Source organism: Panthera pardus, unplaced genomic scaffold (genome assembly GCF_024362965.1).
Source record: "Panthera pardus isolate Hobbes unplaced genomic scaffold, ASM2436296v1 HiC_scaffold_17, whole genome shotgun sequence".
NCBI lineage: Eukaryota > Metazoa > Chordata > Mammalia > Carnivora > Felidae > Panthera > Panthera pardus.
In genome coordinates this window covers 17,612,743-17,632,145 of record NW_026526732.1, presented here as the reverse complement: position 1 = coordinate 17,632,145, position 19,403 = coordinate 17,612,743, and the positions used below count along the sequence as shown (strand labels likewise).

The 19,403-nt window shown below is 43.8% G+C and overlaps 1 protein-coding gene across 1 annotated transcript; it reads left to right on the top strand.

The window, feature by feature from the left end:
* Window positions 1-8,593: 8,593 nt before the first annotated feature.
* LOC109252474 (elongin-C-like) lies at window positions 8,594-9,178 on the top strand. The gene is made up of 2 exons (XM_053905387.1): window positions 8,594-8,767; window positions 8,994-9,178. Exons 1-2 carry the CDS (start codon window positions 8,594-8,596, stop codon window positions 9,168-9,170), a joined length of 351 nt encoding a protein of 116 aa, XP_053761362.1. The 3' UTR covers window positions 9,171-9,178.
* Window positions 9,179-19,403: the final 10,225 nt, after the last annotated feature.

Sequence of the window (19,403 nt, the reverse complement as noted above, 5' to 3'; positions counted from 1 at the left end):
GTTCCAGATTTTCCTAAGTTCCTTAACGACACATCAAGTGTGAGCAGGGGTAAAGAGAAGAAAACAGAAATGGCACCATTTCTAGGGCACCTGAGGTAAGGCCAGGACACCAGGGATCGGGGCTCCTGGAAGGAATTTTCCCAGAGCCTATTAGTGGACAGGACAAAGGTCGCTGATGGTTATGCAACAGCCACGGTTCCCCCAGAGGGCTAACATCCATAATGGCAGTGACAGGGGATCCCTCAGCTCATTTAGATATTTGATAAGAGCTAAGAGAAATCATACCTTGGTCTGCGCTAAGGTTAGGCAGATAAGGTTAAAATGCTGAAGGCTAAAATTGCTTCGCTCCTGGGGGAATCATATCAGCTTCAGGTATTTGCCATGGTTATCTTGTGCTCATCAAAACTGTTGTTGGGAGTTATCTCCCTCTCTCTTTTTTCCCCAAATGACCCAGATTTAATCATCAGAAGCAAACAAAATGGAGTGTTTATAAAAGAACACATCAGTGCCGTTTGCAAATGAGGCAGAGAGGGTCTATGGGCTTGTCTCCCCCAAAGATGCCCACAGTGGTTCTAGCTGTCTGTCCCCAAAAAAGAGAAGGTGGGAATCTGCTGGTTTTGTGAGCTCAAGTCTTCTCGCCTGTCACTCACTCCTGACCAGCATTAGGAGCCCTCATGCCCTTTCTGGTCACTGCCCTTTGTGCTATGGTTTGAGGCAACATTATCAACCCGTAGAACAGGACTGCTGTTGTCTACAGAGGTCTTTGCAATTTCTCAGCCAACGGCCACCAGATGCCCAGTTCTTCCGTGCCCTTCAGGGTAGCTGTCCCACCAAGTCTAACCCACGTCTCACAGTTCTCCTGTGGGTGGTTGGCCTTAAGGGAGGTAAGCATGAAGATTCTCTCTACCACACCTATTTACAAAAATGAGGTGATGCAAGAACTGTAGAGAAGAAGATGTAATAGTAGGGGAGATTCCATGTATTGAGTCTCTGAAAAGGGGAGTCAGTGGAAAGCTCTTCCAGAAGAGTTTTGGGGTAGGTTGTGCAACTGAACTTGAGGGAATATGGTCCAACAGAGTGCTTCCCATCCCCTTTGGTGTCACAGTACACAGAGAATATGATCATGTTTGAACCACACACTGGGGGACAAAGTAAAGACGTGTGGTGAATCCAAGCCAGAAGCCAAAGGCCAGGAAGCTCTGGAAGCTTCAGTCCCACTGCCAGCCCAAGAACCGGGGGACCAAGCCTGGGCACACTATGGGGGGCCTCTGTACTACTCAACGGGATGGTCTGATGAAAATTCAGTGGAACCCAATCCTATTACCACTGATGTGGGTATTTCTCAGGCGACTCAGAAACCAACACAACTATTTAGGGTCTGGAGCAACGTCTTAGAGCAATCCTCCCTCTCTGGGCCCAGCCCCCATCCCAGTCTAATCTCCCAGCAATACAGAACTCCTGATGGTGAAGAAGGGTCATTTTGATGTCACGTTATCAATCCTATTTCTCTCAAAGAGCCAGAATGCTAACACTGGGCTAGAAGAGTATATGAAGGATGAGAATTCGTCTCTGATTTACATCATTACCAGGCATTTAGTGTATAATCTCTTCTTTCCATGAAATCTTTGGAAGAAAGGTGCTCTATTTTGAAATGTGATATACCAACAAAATGTCTCAGGATATAGCTTCTATTTTATTTCAGATATTCCCTCACTTTGCCACATCTGAGGTCTAATGTAAAATGTTGTTCTAAACATTTTTAAGTGGTCAATTTTTTATAATGTATCCTACCTTCAATTAAAGTTAGGATATAGCTAAATATCACAAAGATACATGATATTCTTGACTGCAGTCCAGAGAACCACTGCAAAAAATAACCCACCATAAGGAAAAAGTGACTGAAACTTGCTTATATCTGCTTATCAAATTTAATTTAATAAGTGGTTTTGATATGACCCAGAAATCCTACTCCTAGATTTATGTACCCAAGAGCAGTCTGTGCATAGACCTGTCAAAAGAATTATACAAGAATGTTTATAGCAGCTTTATTCATAATAACTCCAAATTGGAAACCACCCATACGTCCATCAATAAGGGAATGGATAAATAAATTGTGCTACATTCGTATAATGGGCTACAACTCAGAAATAAAGACTACAGACCACTCATGACAACAAAGATGAATCTCACAGACATTATGTTGAACAATAGAAGCCAGACACGAAAGGGTATGTATTGTATGACTTCACTTCTATGATATTCAAGAACAGGGATCTGGAGTGGTTACCTCCAGGTGGAAAACCAGGGACTGACTCGAAAGTGAACAAGGAACTTTCTGGACACATATTCTTAGCATGTGCTATGTCTTGATCTGAGTGGTGGTTACAAGAACGTCCACATATTTAAACATTGAGCAGCACACTCCAGATTGGTACATTTTATGCATTTATGTATATCTCCATAAAAAAAAAAATGGGGGCGCCTTGGTGGCTCAGTCAGTTAAGCGTCTGACTTCAGCTCAGGTCATGGTCTCACGGTTCATGGGTTCGAGCCCCACGTCCGGCTCTGTGCTGACAGCCCGGAGCCTGGAGCCTGCTTCAGATTCTGTGTCTCCTCTCTGCCCCTCCTCTACTCACACTCTGTCTCTCTCTCTCGAATAAATAAACATTGAAAAGAAAAAAGAACAAAATGGATTTGACATGTGTTCAGTGCCTAGGAAAATTCCCCTAGTAGTGACCTAACTTCCCCTTATGTTAATAAGAATAATTAATAAATAAATAAACTAGAAGTTGAACCCAGCAAGGCCAGGATGTTCTGGGAATGAGCACTACATCAGAATCTGTTGAAAATACCACTGAGTGAAATCAGTAGATACTCCTCTGCTGATCTGCTCCATCCTGAAGTCTCACTGAGGGCTTATTCTACCCCTTCTGCCTTCTGCTTTCACTTTTTCTCTCTGGGGTTTGTTATGGGCTGAATGGTGTCTTCCAAAATTGATATGTTGAAGCCTTAACCCTCAATGTGACTGTATTTGGAGATAGGATCTTTAAAGAGGTAATTAAGTTTAAATGCAGTCATTAGGGTGGGTCCTAGTCTAATCTGACTGGTGTCCTGATAAGAAGAGATTTAGACCTAGACACATGCAGGGGAGAGACCTTGTGAAGACACGGGGAGAAGAAGAAGGCCATCTACAGGTCAAGAAGAGAGGCTTCAGAGAAAAACCCTGCCAACATGTTGATGTAGGACTTCTAGCCTCCAAAACTGTGGGGAAATTAAAATCCATGTTTAAGCCATCCAATCTGTAGTACTCTGTTATGGCCACCCAAGCTAAGACAGCTTCTTGCCCTGGTTGAGACGACTCACATTCCTGTTCTTGCTTCCTGCCAGCCATGTCTGCTTTACCCAAGAATAAGCCTTGGCCTTATTCTTAATCTGTGCCCAGACCTCAATTCCAGAAGACATTTGGCATTCTGGACCCAGGGCATACTCCAGGAACAAACCACTGTAGACAAACACAGGAAGTCCAAGCCCATTTTCTGAAGGAAAGAAGAGGTACAGAAACAGAGTTGAACACACTCACAGTAATCCAAACACACACGTCTCTATCTCCTTTGCTTCAAGTCTCTCCCAAAGAGAAGTCATTGTGATTTGAGGACATGTTTTAAAAAAGAGAGAAGTCAGGGTGGCTCAGCTGGTTAAGCATCTGACTCTTGATTTCAGCTCAGGTCTTGATCCCAAGGTTCACATGGGATCGACCCCTGAGTCGGGCTCTGTGCTGATAGCACGGAGCCTGCTTGAGATTCTCTCTCTTGCTCTCACTCTGCCCCTCCCTTGCTCACAGGTGCTCTCTCTCTCTCTCTCTCTTTCAAAATAAATAAATGAAAGAAAGAAAGAAAGAAAGAAAGAAAGAAAGAAAGAAAGAAGTGAGTGATCAAGCAGACAAAGACTAGAGCATCAAAGGGTTATGTTTTTTATGTTAATATTGTTAAAGCCACGAGAGATTGACTTCTTCCAGGAAGATGACTTCTTCCAAAGGTAGTTTTTTCCATTCCATTTGCTGAGTCCAACTAGAAATCTCAAACATTTGGTATAAAACCATGAAGGGTGTAAAGAAGAGGGAAGATGGGCTAGAGACCTTGGGACCCAAAGAATGACATGGTGGTGAGTTCCCTGAGCTTTCATTTTGCCTCATGTGTCCAGACATGTGGCCAAAGAAGCAGGCAACTGGGAAAACCCATGGGCACAGAAAAAAGAAAGCCTGCTCTCTCCAGCCAGAGGACCAGGAAAGGGTCAGCCTCGTCAGATTATCTTAAACAATAGCTGTTTTATTCCAGTCAAACACCACAGAAACGCCTGTAGCCTTACTCCTGCCAGAAAAGGCCAAGTGGGGAGGCTAGAATTTTACCTCCACAGGCTGCAACAGGCTAACCGCCCCCCACTACATCGTGGCAGGGGGGAGGGTCAGAGAAGAGTAGGGAGCTGGAAATTCACCCTTCTGGGTAGTAACAACACCATCCAGCAACAGCAGAATGTACTTTTATTACAAGTACCTACAGACCAGATATCAAGATAGACCATATCCCAGGCCACTAAAAATTCTTTTTTCAAGAAATTTTAAAGACTTGAAAATCATACCATAATGGAATCAAACTGGGATGCCTGGGTGGCTCAGTCAGTTAGGCATCCGACTTTGGCTCAGGTCATGATCTCATGGTTCATGGGTTTGAGCCTCACATAGGACTCTGTGCTGACAGCTGAGTGCCTGGAGCCTGCTTTGGATTCTGTGTCTCCTTCTCTCTCTGCCCCTCCCCTGCTTGCTCTCTGTCTCTATCTCTCAGAAATAAATATGTGTTGATTTTTTTTTTAAATAATGGAATCAGGGGCACCTGGGTGGCTCAGTCGGTCAAGGGTCCACTCATGCTCTGTCTCTGTCTCTCCAAAATAAATAAACATTAAAAAAATTTTTTTAAATAATGGATTCAAATTATAAATCAATAACAGAAAGATAACAGGAAAATCTCCAAACATTTGGAAACAAAACAGCAGTGGATTGATATGTCTCCTTAGTGGATTGACCCTTTAATCATTATATAATCTCCTTACCTGTCTTTGTTAATTTTTTTTTGCTTTGAAGCCTATTTTATCTGATATTAATATAGTCCCTCCTACTTTGATTGATGTTTGCGTGATATATCTTTTTCCATTTTTCTCCTTTCCAACCTGCCTACATCATTATATTTGAAGTGGGTTTCTTACAGACAGCATACTGTTGAGTCATGTTTTGAAATTCTCTCCACCAGTCTTTCTTTTTTAATTGGCGCACTTAGACCACGTACCAACACTGAATGCTTTCCACTTAAGATTGGGAACAAGGCAAGGTTGTCCGCACCCACTATTCTAATTCAACACAGTGCTGCAAGTTCAAGCCAGTGTAGTAAAGCAGGGAAAGAAAGTAAAAGACATACAGATCAGAAAGGAAGAAATAAAACTGTCCCTATTTGCAGATGACGTGATTGTCTACGTAAAAAATCTTAAGAATTTACCAAGAACTCCTAGAGCCAATAAAGGAGTTCAATGAAGGTCACAGCATACAAAATAAAAATGCAAAACTCAGTTGTATATCTACATACTAGCAATGAACACGTGGACATTGAAATTAAAAATACTATACCACTTATAATTCTAAACAAACAACTAAAAAATGAAATACTTAGGTGTAAATCTAGCAAACCAGGCCTAAGATCTATATACTGGAAACTACACCGTGCTGATGAATGAAATCAAACAGGATCTCAGTAAATAAACATACATTGCTCATGGATTGGATGACTCAACAGAGTAAAGATATCAATTCTGCCCAAATTTAGATACAGGTTTCATGACATTTCTATCAAAATCCTAGAGAGATTTTTTGCACATGTAGAGTAAAGAGTATCCCCAAATGCATACGAAAAGGTAAAGAGGTAGAATAGCTTTTTTATAAAAAAGTGAAATAAGAAGAACAATGTGGATTTCAAGACTTATTATGTCATGAGTAATATTATACAATCAGTAACCAAAACTGTGAGGCACTGAGAGAGGAGTAGGCACAGTAAGCCATGACTAGAACAGGGAACCCAGAAAAAGACACACAAATATGCCCAAGTGATTTTGGATAGTGCTGCGATTACTATTACTTAGAGTGGAGTCAGGGTAGCCTTTCCAACAAGTGGCAGTAGAGTGGACGTCCAGACACAAGAAATGAACCCAAGCCTCTGTCTCACACCTGCTACAAAAATAAACTCAAAATGGACCAGAGACTTAAATGTAAAAATATCAAATGTTGGGGGGAAAAATAGAGGGAGATCTTTGAGATTAAGCGCTAAGCAAAGACTTTTTAGACTTAACACCAGAAACACAGTTCACAAAAGAAACACAGATAAATTGGATTTCATTAAAATTTAGAACTTTTGCACCACCGGCGACCACGTTAAGAGAATGAAAAGACAAGCTAAAGATGGTGAGAAAATATTCGAAAACCACACATCCAACAAGGGACTACTCTCTCAAACATATAGTCTCAACATTCAATGGTAAAAAAACAAACAAAAAAACAAACAAAAAAACTCGTTAGAAAATGGGCGAAGAGGGGCGCCCGGGGGGCTCAGTCGGTTAAGCGTCAGACTTCGGCTCAGGTCATGATCTCACAGTTTGTGAGTTCGAGCCCCGCGTCGGGCTCTGTGCTGACAGCTCAGAGCCTGGAGCCTGTTTCAGATTCTGTGTCTCCCTCTCTCTCTGACCCTCCCCCATTCATGCTATGTCTCTCTCTGTCTCAAAAATAAATAAACATTAAAAAAAAATGTTTTTTTTAAAAAGAGAAAGAAAATGGGCAAAGAGACCAGGAAGCGATATTTCACAGAAGAGATATACAGATGACAAATAAGCGTATGAAAAGATGTTCAGCATCTTCCGCCATTGGGGAAATGCAAATTCAAACCACGATGAGGCATCACAACTCACTGATCAGGATAGCAAGGACGCAGCGAAACTGTACTACTCACGCATTGCTGGTGGGAGAGCGAAATGGTACAGCCACTTTGGAAAACGCTTTGGCAGCTTCTTAAAAAGAACAAACCTGCAACCACCACATGACTCAGCAATTGTGCTCCTGGGCATTTATCCCAGAGAAATGAAACACGTTCACACAAAAACCTGGCACAAATGTTTATAGCAGCTTTATTCATAATAGCCCCAAGCTGGAAAAAAAAAGATGCTTTTCAGTGGGTGACTAGTTGAACAAACTGTGCTGCACTCGTACCGTGGGATACTTGAGCAATAAAAGGAAAGAAACTACTGATGCACGTAACAACCTGGTTGAATCTCTAGAGAATCATGCTGCGCGACAGAATTCAATCCTATACGTAACTCCATAGGTAACATGATTGAAAGGAGAAAATTATGGAGAACGGATTCACGGTTGGCATGGGTCAGCAGGGAGGGAAGTGGATTTGGCCATAAAATTTCACCACGAGTGGGATCTTGTGCTGTCGGAAAGGCTCTGTAACTTGACTCTGTCACTGTCAATATCTTGGTTGGGATGCTGTCCTAGTTTTGTAGCATGGTACCGTGGGGGGAAACCGGTGAGGGGTACATGGGATCTCTCTGTGTTGTTTCTTACAACAGCCTGCGAATCTGCAGTTATTTCAAAAAGTGTAATTTCAAACACGACCAAACAAAAACAAAGAACGAAAGAACAAAGAAAGAAAAAGGTCATGCCAACAGTACCAGGAGAAAATTCCCCGGATAGACTCTGGTTTGGCATGCTACTTGTCATCCTGGTGCGTTTTATGAACCCAGTGTTTCTTAGAGTTTAGTTTGTAATCATCCAATATGGAGAGAAAGGGACTAAAACAAAGATATCAGTAGAGTGAACTTGTAACCTTGCTGCTCGGCGGATCCTTCCGTGGGGGATGGAGGAGAGCTCTCAGTGGCAGTCAAAGTCCATCCAGAAGAGATCCTTCCAGCTGCGTGTCATCTTGTCCTTATAAACGTGCCACGAAGGAGGAGCTGATAGGATCCTGCTTTCTCTGTGCTCCTGATTCCCAGAAAGGAGGGAAGTATGGCATGGACACATTTCGAGATCTGAAAAGACACAGTCTCTACCTCTGGGATGTTGGTCTCAGTGTCTAAGGAAAGGCTCCTTTCTTGCCCCGCAGGTGAGGACGTCAGCAGGACCTATCCTTGACATTGCGAAGAGGGAAGGTGACAGAGCAACACTCCAAGAAAAATGGCTAGAAATTCTACTATCAGCCTCTGACCTCTGACCTATGGCTTCAGTGCAGGACAACCGAATCCAGGAACAGATAAGGCACACCATAGTACCTCTTAAATTTTTCACTGAACGTGTGCCCCAGACATGGAGGAGAGGAAGCACATACCCTCACACCCAGGGTGCAGCCTGAGACAATTCACTACACACTAAAAATTTCTTTGAGGTTGTGTGTCTGCATAAGACTTCATATCTCTTTTGACGGAAGCTGGCTATAGGCTGCGTCCCTGCCTTTCCAGGAAACTAAGTTCCTGCAGAAGTAAAGTAGGATTTCATAAGAACACGATGGATGGAGAAGAGAAAACCTATGGCGGCTGTGAAGATCCTGCCATGGATGTCATATCAATATCTTCGGATGGTCATGAATTTGTTGTCAAAAGAGAACATGCGCTAACATCCGGAACAATAAAAACCATGTCGAGTGGCCCTGGTCACTTTGCTGAGAACGAAACTAATGAAGTCCATTTTATTTTTTTTTTTCATTATTTTTTTAATGCTTGTTTATTTTTGAGAGAGAGACAGAGCGCGAGTGGTGGAGGGGGCAGAGAGAGAGGGAGACACAGAATCCAAAGCAGGCTCCAGGCTCCAAGCTGTCGGCACAGAGCCTGCTGCGGGGCTTCAACCCGCGAACCGTGAGACCATGACCTGAGCCAAAGTCAGACGCTTAACCAACTGAGCCACCTAGGCTCCCCCTAATGAAGTCAATTTTAGAGAGATCCCTTCACATGTGCTATCAAAAGTATGCATGTATTTTACCTACAAGGTTCGCTACACTAACAGCTTCACAGAGATTCCTGAATTCCCAATTGCACCTGAAATTGCACTGGAACTGCTGATGGCTGAGAACTTTCTAGATTGTTAAATAAAATAAATTATTTAAAAAAAGACTTCATGGGGCGCCTGGGTGGCTCGGTCGCTTAAGCATCCGACTTCGGCTCAGGTCACGATCTCTCGGTCCGTGAGTTCGAGCCCCGCGTTGGGCTCTGTGCTGACAGCTCAGAGCCTGGAGCCTGCTTCCGATTCTGTGTCTCCCTCTCTCTCTGCTCCTCCCCTGTTCATGCTCTGTCTCTCTCTGTCTCAAAAATAAATAAACGTTAAAAAAAAAATTAAAAAAAATAAAAATAAAAAAAGACTTCATATCTATTTTATCATTGTAAAAAATAATGTGCTTAATTACTCACCATCATGCAACCTGAACCTTCGGGAAAATGGCCATGTTCAACTCACGGCTTTAGGCTTAACGGTCATGTCGTGCTGTGGCTGAGGGTCTGGGCTTGGGAAGCACTCCATCTGGATTCAAATCCTACCTCTAGGGCAAGTTCCTAATTCTTTTGTGGCTCAGTTTCCTTATCTACATAATGAGGATTTACAGCAGTGCCTACTTCGGAGCAGCGCGTTGAGAAGGTTAAAAAAGTTAATATGCATCAAATACTTGGTACACCCATCCGATAAATGTTAGTTTTGGGGCGCCCAGGTGGCTCAGTCGGTTAAATGTCCAACTCCAGCTCAGGTCATGATCTTGCAGTTTGTGAGCTCGAGCCCCGCGTTGGGCTCTGTACCGACAGCTCGGAGCCTGGAGCCTCCTTCGGATTCTGTGTCTCCCTCTCTCTCTGCCCCTCCCCAACTCGTGCTCTGTCTCTCTCTCCCCCTCTCAGAAATCAATAAACATTACAAAAAAAAAAAAAGGTAGCTTTTATCATTATGAGTTACACTCGGTATTTTACCCCTGTTCCTAAATCCCACTGGAAAAGCAGTAGATAACACGGCAAAGATAAACTTGTAAGGTAAAAAACCTGGGGAATTATTGTTGTTTCAAAGTAGTGGAGTTAGAGATACAGCAATATGTTTTTGTTGTATGGGCAAGAAAGTTTGGGCACAGACTTGTGCTACAGTCACTTTAGAGTGAGAGTTCTGAATCTGTTCTGTACTTAAACCCGTCTCCCTTTCTTCACCAAGCCGGCGAAGCTTTGTGTTCCACGAAGGTTGGAATAACATAAACGGGAATACACAGAGTTTGGGCCCCATAGTTTTGGGGGTCAACACCATCCATACACCCTCCGCTTTTTATAAACAGATGAATACTACGTTTGGACAATGGTGACACTCTCCACGTCCTCCGCAGCGGCTACTTTGTTGGTTACGTTCGGGAAATCTGCAAGGCTGTGGAGAACGTGAACAGGGTTCAAATGCAGCCCTTCTGTGGCAGGCTCTGAGTTGGAATGCGGTACAACGAGAAGCTTCTGAAGCTCGCCCAAGTTAAACACGGGGTTTGTCACACACACGGCAGTGACATAAAACGGGTGCGTGATGGCACCCCTGCTTTTTCTGCAGCGTGAGACCCGAGCCCAACCCTCCGAGCGAGGGTCTGCGAGATCTGTGCTGGGGGTGGCTGCTCGACTGAGTTGCCTTTTAACCAAATACCCTCCGAAGCCAGAATCCTTCTTTGTGTGCGGGGAACTGTCACCGGCTGTGCTCTGTTTCCACTGAGGGCAGGACAGGAGGAAATAGAATGGATCAAACAGCACAGACGGGAGTTAGCGTAGATACAAGAGAAAACATTCCGACTGTGAGAATTATCGAACAGTCAGGGAGAGCTATGTAGGGCACTATAGAACCCTCTTCTCTGAATATCTTTTTGAGAATCCTCAGCACGGGCTGAGGGGAGAAAGCTGGTTCTGAATCAGTGATTGGAGGCCGACATTTCACAAAATGGGGTACCCGTTGACAAACTCCTGATTTTCTGAAATCTTGGTGGAAAATGAAAGGCCCTTCAGACTAAAAAGTGTACCTCCTGCTCCCCTAATCTTGATTAATAGCTTTCCTTTTTAAAATGTAAACACTGCCCACGTGGTCACATACATCAGCCGTTCCTAACAGTATACATCTCCAGAATCGGATAATCTCCTAAAACCCAACCAGGATGCTTCCCCCCAGGGAACGAAGGTGTAACGAACCCAGAAGAAGGCCTGGGTCCACCCAGGACTATCCACTGAGGTGGGTGCCGGGAAAGAACAGGAGGTGATGAAGTCAGGATCAAAGGGAACAGGAAGACCGTAAAATCACCTACCTTCTTCATGGTTTTATCAAAGTTTCTATCAATCTATACAACGACTGAGGAACACTGAAAATCCTCCTCTTGCCCATCGCTGGCTCCACGCTATGAATTCCAAGCTGGGAAGATTGCCAAGGCGCCTTCTGGACTCATCATTCTCTGATTCTGGGATGCCTCTGTTTCCCAAAATGCCACACAGTCTGTCTTCCAAAGAAGCTCAGAGACCCAAGGGGGAGGATCCCTGGGTAAAGACAAAAATGGAGCCATTACCAATACATGGGGTTAAGCCACCAGAGACGGAGTGGAACTTTTAGGAGGAAAATAAAGAGACCACATATAATCTATTAACAATAGCCGACACTTATGGAGAACTTAATATGTGCCGGGAAAATATTCCAAGTGCTTTGTATGTGTTATCTCATTTAATCCTCACGACACTGTATTGTCCCCATTCTAGAAAACTGGATGAGGAAACCATGCCACCAAGAGGTTCGGAGTCATTCCAAGTCTCCCAGCTGATAGGCAGAGGGGCTGGGCATGGCAGTCATTAAACTCCGTGGAATGTGCTGGATGGGTGTCCCTTTTCTCTTTCTTGAGTCACATCTTTAGTTCTCTCTTCACTCATCGTTTCCACTGAGCTTGTGGGGGGAGACTGGATGTGTCATGATTGTCGCCAAAGGAGCCCCAGGAAAGAGAACAAGGAGTGAGAAGTTTAGACCAGATCTCAGAGTCAGGAAAGAAGTCCTTGTTCCTCTCAGTCACTTTCTCCCCCAGTAGTAGAAGGAGTAAGAGCAAAAGGGCCAAAATTCTTGCTGCCACTTCTCTCTCCATGCCCATCACAGACCATCCTCCCTCATGCTGAGCCAGAACAAAGCTGTAAAATCTTGGTCAACACAGTACAGGAATTGGTGATCGAAATGATTTTTTTTTTTTTCTATTCTTGACCTGACACACAGTCTGCTTTCTTTTACCGCATCTCAAACCCACTTATAACTCAGGCATAACACCAGCACAGCAGAACTAACTGGTAAATCACAACATCCACAAAGGTATGACCAGCTGGTCACATGCAGTCACTTCTTCAGTCCTTAATGCATCCATTGATAATGATCAAAGATAATCCATTGATAATGTTCAAAGAGCAGCCCCTTGTGCTCCCTGGGTCAATTAATGATAGAGCCAAGAGAAAACACCTGTGCAAAGACAAGAGGGTGCTGGAGAAGAAGTGGCGGGGGTGGGGGCAGGGGAGGATCTTGGCCTCCGGCTGGTATTGGGTACCACTCCTGAACCCAGGCTGGGATGGGGAGCAGAGCCTTTGTGAGAGCTTTCCCAGCCTCATTCCAGTCCACAAAGCAGCCACAGGATCCTGTCACCAGCCAGAGGCACAATGTCTGGGACCCTACCCCAGGGAACTCTTCCTCCTTTCCAAATACAGTGTTCCCTTTTTTAATTAAAATTCATTCGGCCCCAGTGAAACCAAGCTCAGTTTCCACCCGCCTCTTTTGTACTCTTCTTACCTCCCCAACTCGAGAAGAAAAATAATTCTAATGAGCCAAAGAGCGTCTGCCCACAGGAAATGTTTGCATGGCCGACGGACTCGAATTGGTGTGCAAAATGAGTTCACAGAAGTGTCTGAGAAGTAATTCTAGACATTGGGGAGGAAATGTTTCAGAAGAATGAAGACTCTACAGGGACAGATGGAGAAGACAGCAAAGGGATTTGGCAACCACCCTTGGCCACAGCGGACAGAGCTGGATTCTCCCTTTCTCTGTCTTCCTTGAAGGAAACTGGTGCCCTAGATGCTGACTGCACTTCTTGGGTGGACAAAGCAGAACAGTTGTGTTCATTGCTTTGCCTTTCAACTATTTCCCCTCAAGGAAACATGTTAATAGAGCAGTGGTAGGTGGGTTTGAAGTTTATTTTGTGTTTTTTAAAGTGGCCAGCTAGCTATAGATGCTACATGTGGGGATTTCATTCTAAGTTCACCTTCTCACATCAAGTCCAGAATAGTAGCAGTAGAGCTTTTCGGGGGGTGGGGAGGGGGGAGACATTTTTTCACACTTAGGATACAATTTAAATAAAACTGCAGAAAAGGAAAATGGCGGGGGAAGAGTTACCATGACTCTGGCAAGATGTTTACTATGAGGAAAAGAGACATGAGCAGGAACACACAAAAGGGCCAAGGAAGATCGTGAAAGAAAGAAGAATAGGATCTGAACATTGGGATCCACCATTTATTCATTCTTCCTCTTAAAAAAAATTTTTTTTTAATGTTCATTTACTTTTGAGAGAGAAAGAGTACAAGCAGGGGAGGGGCAGAGAGAGAGAGAAGGAGACACAGAATCCAAAGCAGGCTCCTGACTTCGAGCTGTTAGGTCAGAGCCCAACGTGGGGCTTGAACCCACGAGCCATGTGATCATGACCTGAGCCTAAGTCAGATGCTTAACTGACTAAACCACCCAAGTGCTCTTCATTCCTTCTTCTATCTCTTCCATTCGCAAGGTTAAATCAAGATAATCTGGTAAGTAGGGGCGCCTGGGTGGCTCAGTCAGTTGAGCGTCCAACTTTGGCTCAGGTCATGATCTCGCGGTCCGTGAGTTCAAGCCCCACATCGGGCTCTGTGCTGACCACTCAGAGCCTGGAGCCTGCTTCGGATTCTGTGACTCACTCTCTCTCTGCCCCTCCCCTGCTTGCACTCTGTCTTTCTCTGTCTCAAAAATAAATAAAACATGAGGGGCGCCTGGGTGGCTCAGTCGGTTGAACAGCCGACTTCGGCTCAGGTCATGATCTTGCGGTCTGTGAGTTCGAGCCCCGCGTCGGGCTCTGTGCTGACAGCTCGGAGCCAGGAGCCTGTTTCAGATTCTGTGTCTCCCTCTCTCTGACCTCCCCTGTTCATGCTCTGTCTCTCCCTGTCTCAAAAACAAATAAAATGTTTTTAAAAAAATTAAAAAAAATAATAAAACATGAAAAAAATTTTTTAAAAAAGGTAATCTGGTAAGTAAAATAGCCCAATATTAATGTTTTAACTACGTGGGACCTGGTACTCCATCATCACCATCATCATCATCACCATCATCACCTTCTACATTCAAGTGCTTATTTGCTAATACGGCCCATAGTTTCTGCCATGATAACTTGGAGCTATTTAAAAAAAAAAAAAAAAAAAGGAAACATTTCTGGGGGAATCACAGGAGATGCTTCTGGGCTAGCCCTTGCCTGACTCTGATGAAAGTCACCGATGGGATGGAGAATATTTAGAATTTATGAGAAGACTTGGAGAGAGCTACTCCAGAAGAAAATACCATTTGGTACCAACTCTGGTGCTTGTGGGTAGGTTTCTATTTTGATGTCCTGGATTTCAGATAAATAAAATGTTTCTTACAAAGTAGCCGTCAAGCAACTTCCATGGGTTTACAGTTTGGGGGAGCAGAAAGCCACAAAAGAGGGTCTTGACATGATCTGGGGGCTTCAAGAATGTAAAAAGATCTACATATTCAGTAATGCTTGGCTCTTGAATGGAAGAAGGGACAGACTTGGGATTCTGGGGAAAAGAGGGAACCGTGGCAGGCAATAAAAGTTGAATTTCTGAAGTTCACACAGGGGTCTTATACATCTTACATGTATACAAAGACATTGAGTTTCTCACTGTTAATTTCTTAACCTATCTAAAACAAACAATTAATGAGAAAGAAAACCTATATAAACAAAATTTCTTTTGGAGTAGCCCAATAAAGAAAGAACTGTACATTTAATAGCTGCACATGAATGAACTGGTAATCATTAAAAGGAAAGATAAGAAAAAGACCCCCCCACAGAGGGGGGAATTCTAGATAAAGAGCCATATTTCCTACAAACAAGTATGCAAACAAAACAGACCAGGCAAAAAGCACTAGAGAAAAAGGGGAGGAAGCTGAACAATGGCTTTATTGATTTAAGACATGTGGATTTCATTAGGAAAGCTGAATGCATAAAAATGGGTTGTGATATCTGAAACGAGGCAAGGAGCAAAATTAGGTCACAGAGCTCCTCGGACAAAACGAATGATGAATCTTTATTAGGTAATTGGACTCGAAGGTAGGAAGAAAAAAAAAGAACTCTTTTCTTCCCCAACCCCCCTTCGGATAGTTTTTGAGCCTTCAAAGGTAAGTCTGCATGTCGAACTGAAATGGCAAATCCCAGAGCCCCGCTCTCTGACCCAGCATCTGCACTGCCAAAGAACCCCTGAGCCAGAAACTAGAGATTCCCCAGGAAAACACACACACACCGATATGGAAATAAATGATAAAGAGATCAAAGCAATGCATGTAAGATGTCCCAATGGCCCCAACACAAAGCTTCAGCTGAATTTGAAAGTAATAAAGTAGCAATAATAATATTTTTTCGCTTGGATAGACATTTTCCTCTTAAGAGCTTATAACCCACGGTAGCCTATACGAAGTTGATACACTATTCATATGGGAGTCTCATTTTAATAACAATGACACAAAAGCGACAATCACTGAACCGTTCAGATGAGACTGTTTATATTTCCACAAATACATAGAAAGTGTGATGGGAATCCTTTTGCAGAAAACCTCTGAAATCCAATTTTGACGCTTTGGTTTGGCATGCTGAATCAAAGAAAATTTTTTAATTAAGGGAAACGGTCTTTGAAACTCTTATATCTTTCTTTCTGCCCCCTTCCCTCTGTGCATTCGTTTTTCCAGCACATTCTCGCTTTTATTTTTGTGAACTAGTTGCCTCTTCCTGCTTCCCATCAAGAACCATGATCCCATAAACTGGCCCTTCCCCACCACCTTTGCACACCCCCTTTGGACCCAGGATCCTGTTCCTCTGGGCCAGCCCATGGAAGGTCTCCTCACGTCAACCAATACAGGAAGGAGTTACTGGTTCAGTGTTTTACCCCCACTGGATAACACTAACACCTAAATGGCTGCCTTAGATTATAGTTCAGCACACAATGTTATAAATTGAGCTAAATAACCGTGGGTGACTTTACTGACCAAAAAAATACTGACTTTTTTACCTTAGAAGAGTATATGAGTTTTTAGAGCACCTGATTTGTGCAAGGGATGTGGCTAAACTCTTTGAAACTACACAGGAAATACAACCCTTCGCCAACCTAGTCTCCAGAGTTTAAGACAAGACGAGGAAAGTAAGCCAAGTAGCTTTAATGTGAGGCTGATATGCGGCACGAGGGAGGGATATAGAGACCTGGGGTTGAGAGGGGTTCTCCCCTGGGTGAAGGGACTGGGGACGGATACACAAAATGTTCCGAAGAAGGTCAGATTTCAACAGGTAGCTTGGGGAGGACCGGGCAGACAAAAAAAAGCTTGAGTAAAGGTGGGAAAGGTCCTAACGGGGGCTTGTTCCTTAGACAGCCCTCAGGAATGCACAGTGATGGAAGGCCTCAATGGTGTAGATAAAAAAAGACGGATCCCAGAATCAGGCTTCCACGTCACAGCCTCCTTGCCAACCAGCATAGTCCCGGCTGTCACCCACTGGACTCCTAATGGAAGTTCGAGAGAGAGAGAGTGCCCCCTTCCGCGGGGCAGGTGTCAAATGCCAAGCCAAGAAATTTGAACCTAATTGCAAGGGTCTTGGGGAGCCTCAGAAAGCACAATAAATTACCTTTCCAGACTCACACACGTGCAAGTGTGTGAGCGTGTGTGTGGCATTAGGTATATTCGCATTGTTGAACGCAGCCATCGCCACCATCCATCTCCAGAACATCCTGCAACCTGAAACTCCATACCCATTAAACAACAACTCCCCGTTCTCCCCACCCCCCCTTCCCCTCCACGCAAGAACCATCCTTCTAATTTCTGCCTGCATGGCTTTGACTACGCCAGGGACCTCACATAAGTGGAATGATACCATATCTGTGTGCAGCTCACTGGACTTGGCATAGCGTGCTAATGGCTTTTAGAAGTTAATGCAGCTTCCACATGTGTATGAGCCTGGGAAACAGGTTAAATATGGAGCACATCCGGCCAGAGAGGTATCACAGCAGAATGCAAGGAGCGTGAGCAGCTGAGGCAGAACCCCTACTTTTGAAGCATGGGCCCAGCATTATCGGCTGTGTGGCTGGAGGAAAGTCACTGCAACTCTCTGTGCCCGGACCTGCCCACATGTGAAATGGAAATAACGACAGTGCCCATCCAGGGGGTTATTGTGGAGATCAAATAAGTTAATATATGCAAAACACTTACAACAGTGCCTGGCACATAGTTGACATCAGACAAATATTAATGTGGTTTACAATAAAGGACCTACATGAACGTCTGCAAAATTATAAAGTTTATATTCTTAGGAAACGCTTAAATATTTCTGAACCGGTTATTCATGCAAAAAAGCCAAGAAGTATACTCTCAAAAAGCAGATCTTGGAAAATTAAACATGCATTTTCTGTTTGATACATAGAAAGAAAAAAACCTGTTGAATGCAATAACCCTTGATCCTGGGAAAAGATAAGATCTAAAAGGAAACTGGAGGAATCTGGACAGGTTTATGAAAGATATGTCCCAAACCTCTGTCTAACAGACATTACATCCAGAAGGGTGGATAAATCAGGTCCCATTCAAGAAGTGCAAGGTAAAATTTTGGGCACCTGGGTGGCTCGGTTGTTTAAGCATTCGACTTCGGCTCAGGTCATGATCTCATAGTTTGTGAGTTCAAGCCCCACGTGGGGCTCTGTGCCAACGGTGCAGAGCCTGCTTGGGATTCTCTCTCCCTCCCTCTCTTTCCGCCCCTCCCCTGCTCTCTCTCTCTCTCTCTTAAAATAAATAAAGTTTAAAAAATCTATTAAAAAAGAAGTGAAAAGTAAAACTTAAAACACTAGGTGATGAAGCAAAATAGTTTAATACTACTAATGTTCCCAGGTTGCAATTGGAGATGTTATAAGCAGTGAATCCTCAGAGAGGGAGAAAAAAATCCTTTTGCGTACTTATGGAAGTGTGGACTTTCCCCATTATTGAACAAAAAGATGTCATTTATCTTAGAAAAGTTCATTTTAAGGATTTTAGAAAACCGAAAAGGTCATTCATTGAATACAGATTTCACAAATGAAATTCCTTGCCCACCTACTAACTTTCTATGTCTTTCTTTTTCCTCAGTTAGAAGTAACCACCGTCACTCTGTGGCTTAACTTAGCCAATCATCTTCCAGAGTTCTGCCACCTGCTCTCCCAGGACTTTTGCAGGAGAGCCACACAGCCTCCGCAGTGGGTCATGGTGGTGACCTTCCAGTATCATAGGTGAGTGTGCATCCCATCACAGACTGGCTTTTTTTCTCACCCATTTGATGGTTTGGGCATATAATCATCTCTGGGATAGACCAAAACCAAAAGAGCCTAATGTAGTACACTGGGGAGCCACTGAGAGGGTCATTTGAATCAAGCCATGGGTTTCAGAGTGGGGCAGCCAGAGGTCAAGTCTCTGCTCCCATCCTGAGTCTGAAATCACCTGGGTCTTCATTTACAGTAGGACCAGAAGGACAAAGAATTAAATTGCTTCGACCCAGCAGAGACCAGTTCAGAAATACAGTTTTCTCTTTTGAGGGCATATTCATAATTCTGTCTTATCTTAAGCTTTCGCTCGGCCATTTTTGTGCTGTGCTGGCCTCAGAGTCAGAGTCTGTTGTCTGAAAGGGTTTTTCTGAAATGTTTACCCAGGAAGCACATGGAATGCACCCCGACAAGTAAAGCCCATGTTTCCACTGTTCACTGAGGCTCTTTGTTTTCACATATCAAATACCAAATACTTTATTTGCTAATAAAGATTCAAGACTTCAGCCACGGGGAAAAGAAAGGGAACCAGTGGAAATTAGTGGCATCCCGGTAAAAGGGAAAATATTTCATTAATTTCATTTTGAAAAGCAGGCTTTCATGGGTGCTAGAAAATTCCCCTAGCGTTGTTTCATTAAAAAGCACGGTATGTGTCAGAGTATGAAAACAGGAAAGGGGTGAGAGAGTCGCCGTTGTTTGATCATCTCACTCAAGGGGAAATTTGTCTGAGATAAACAGTTCTCAGAAACAGCAATCGT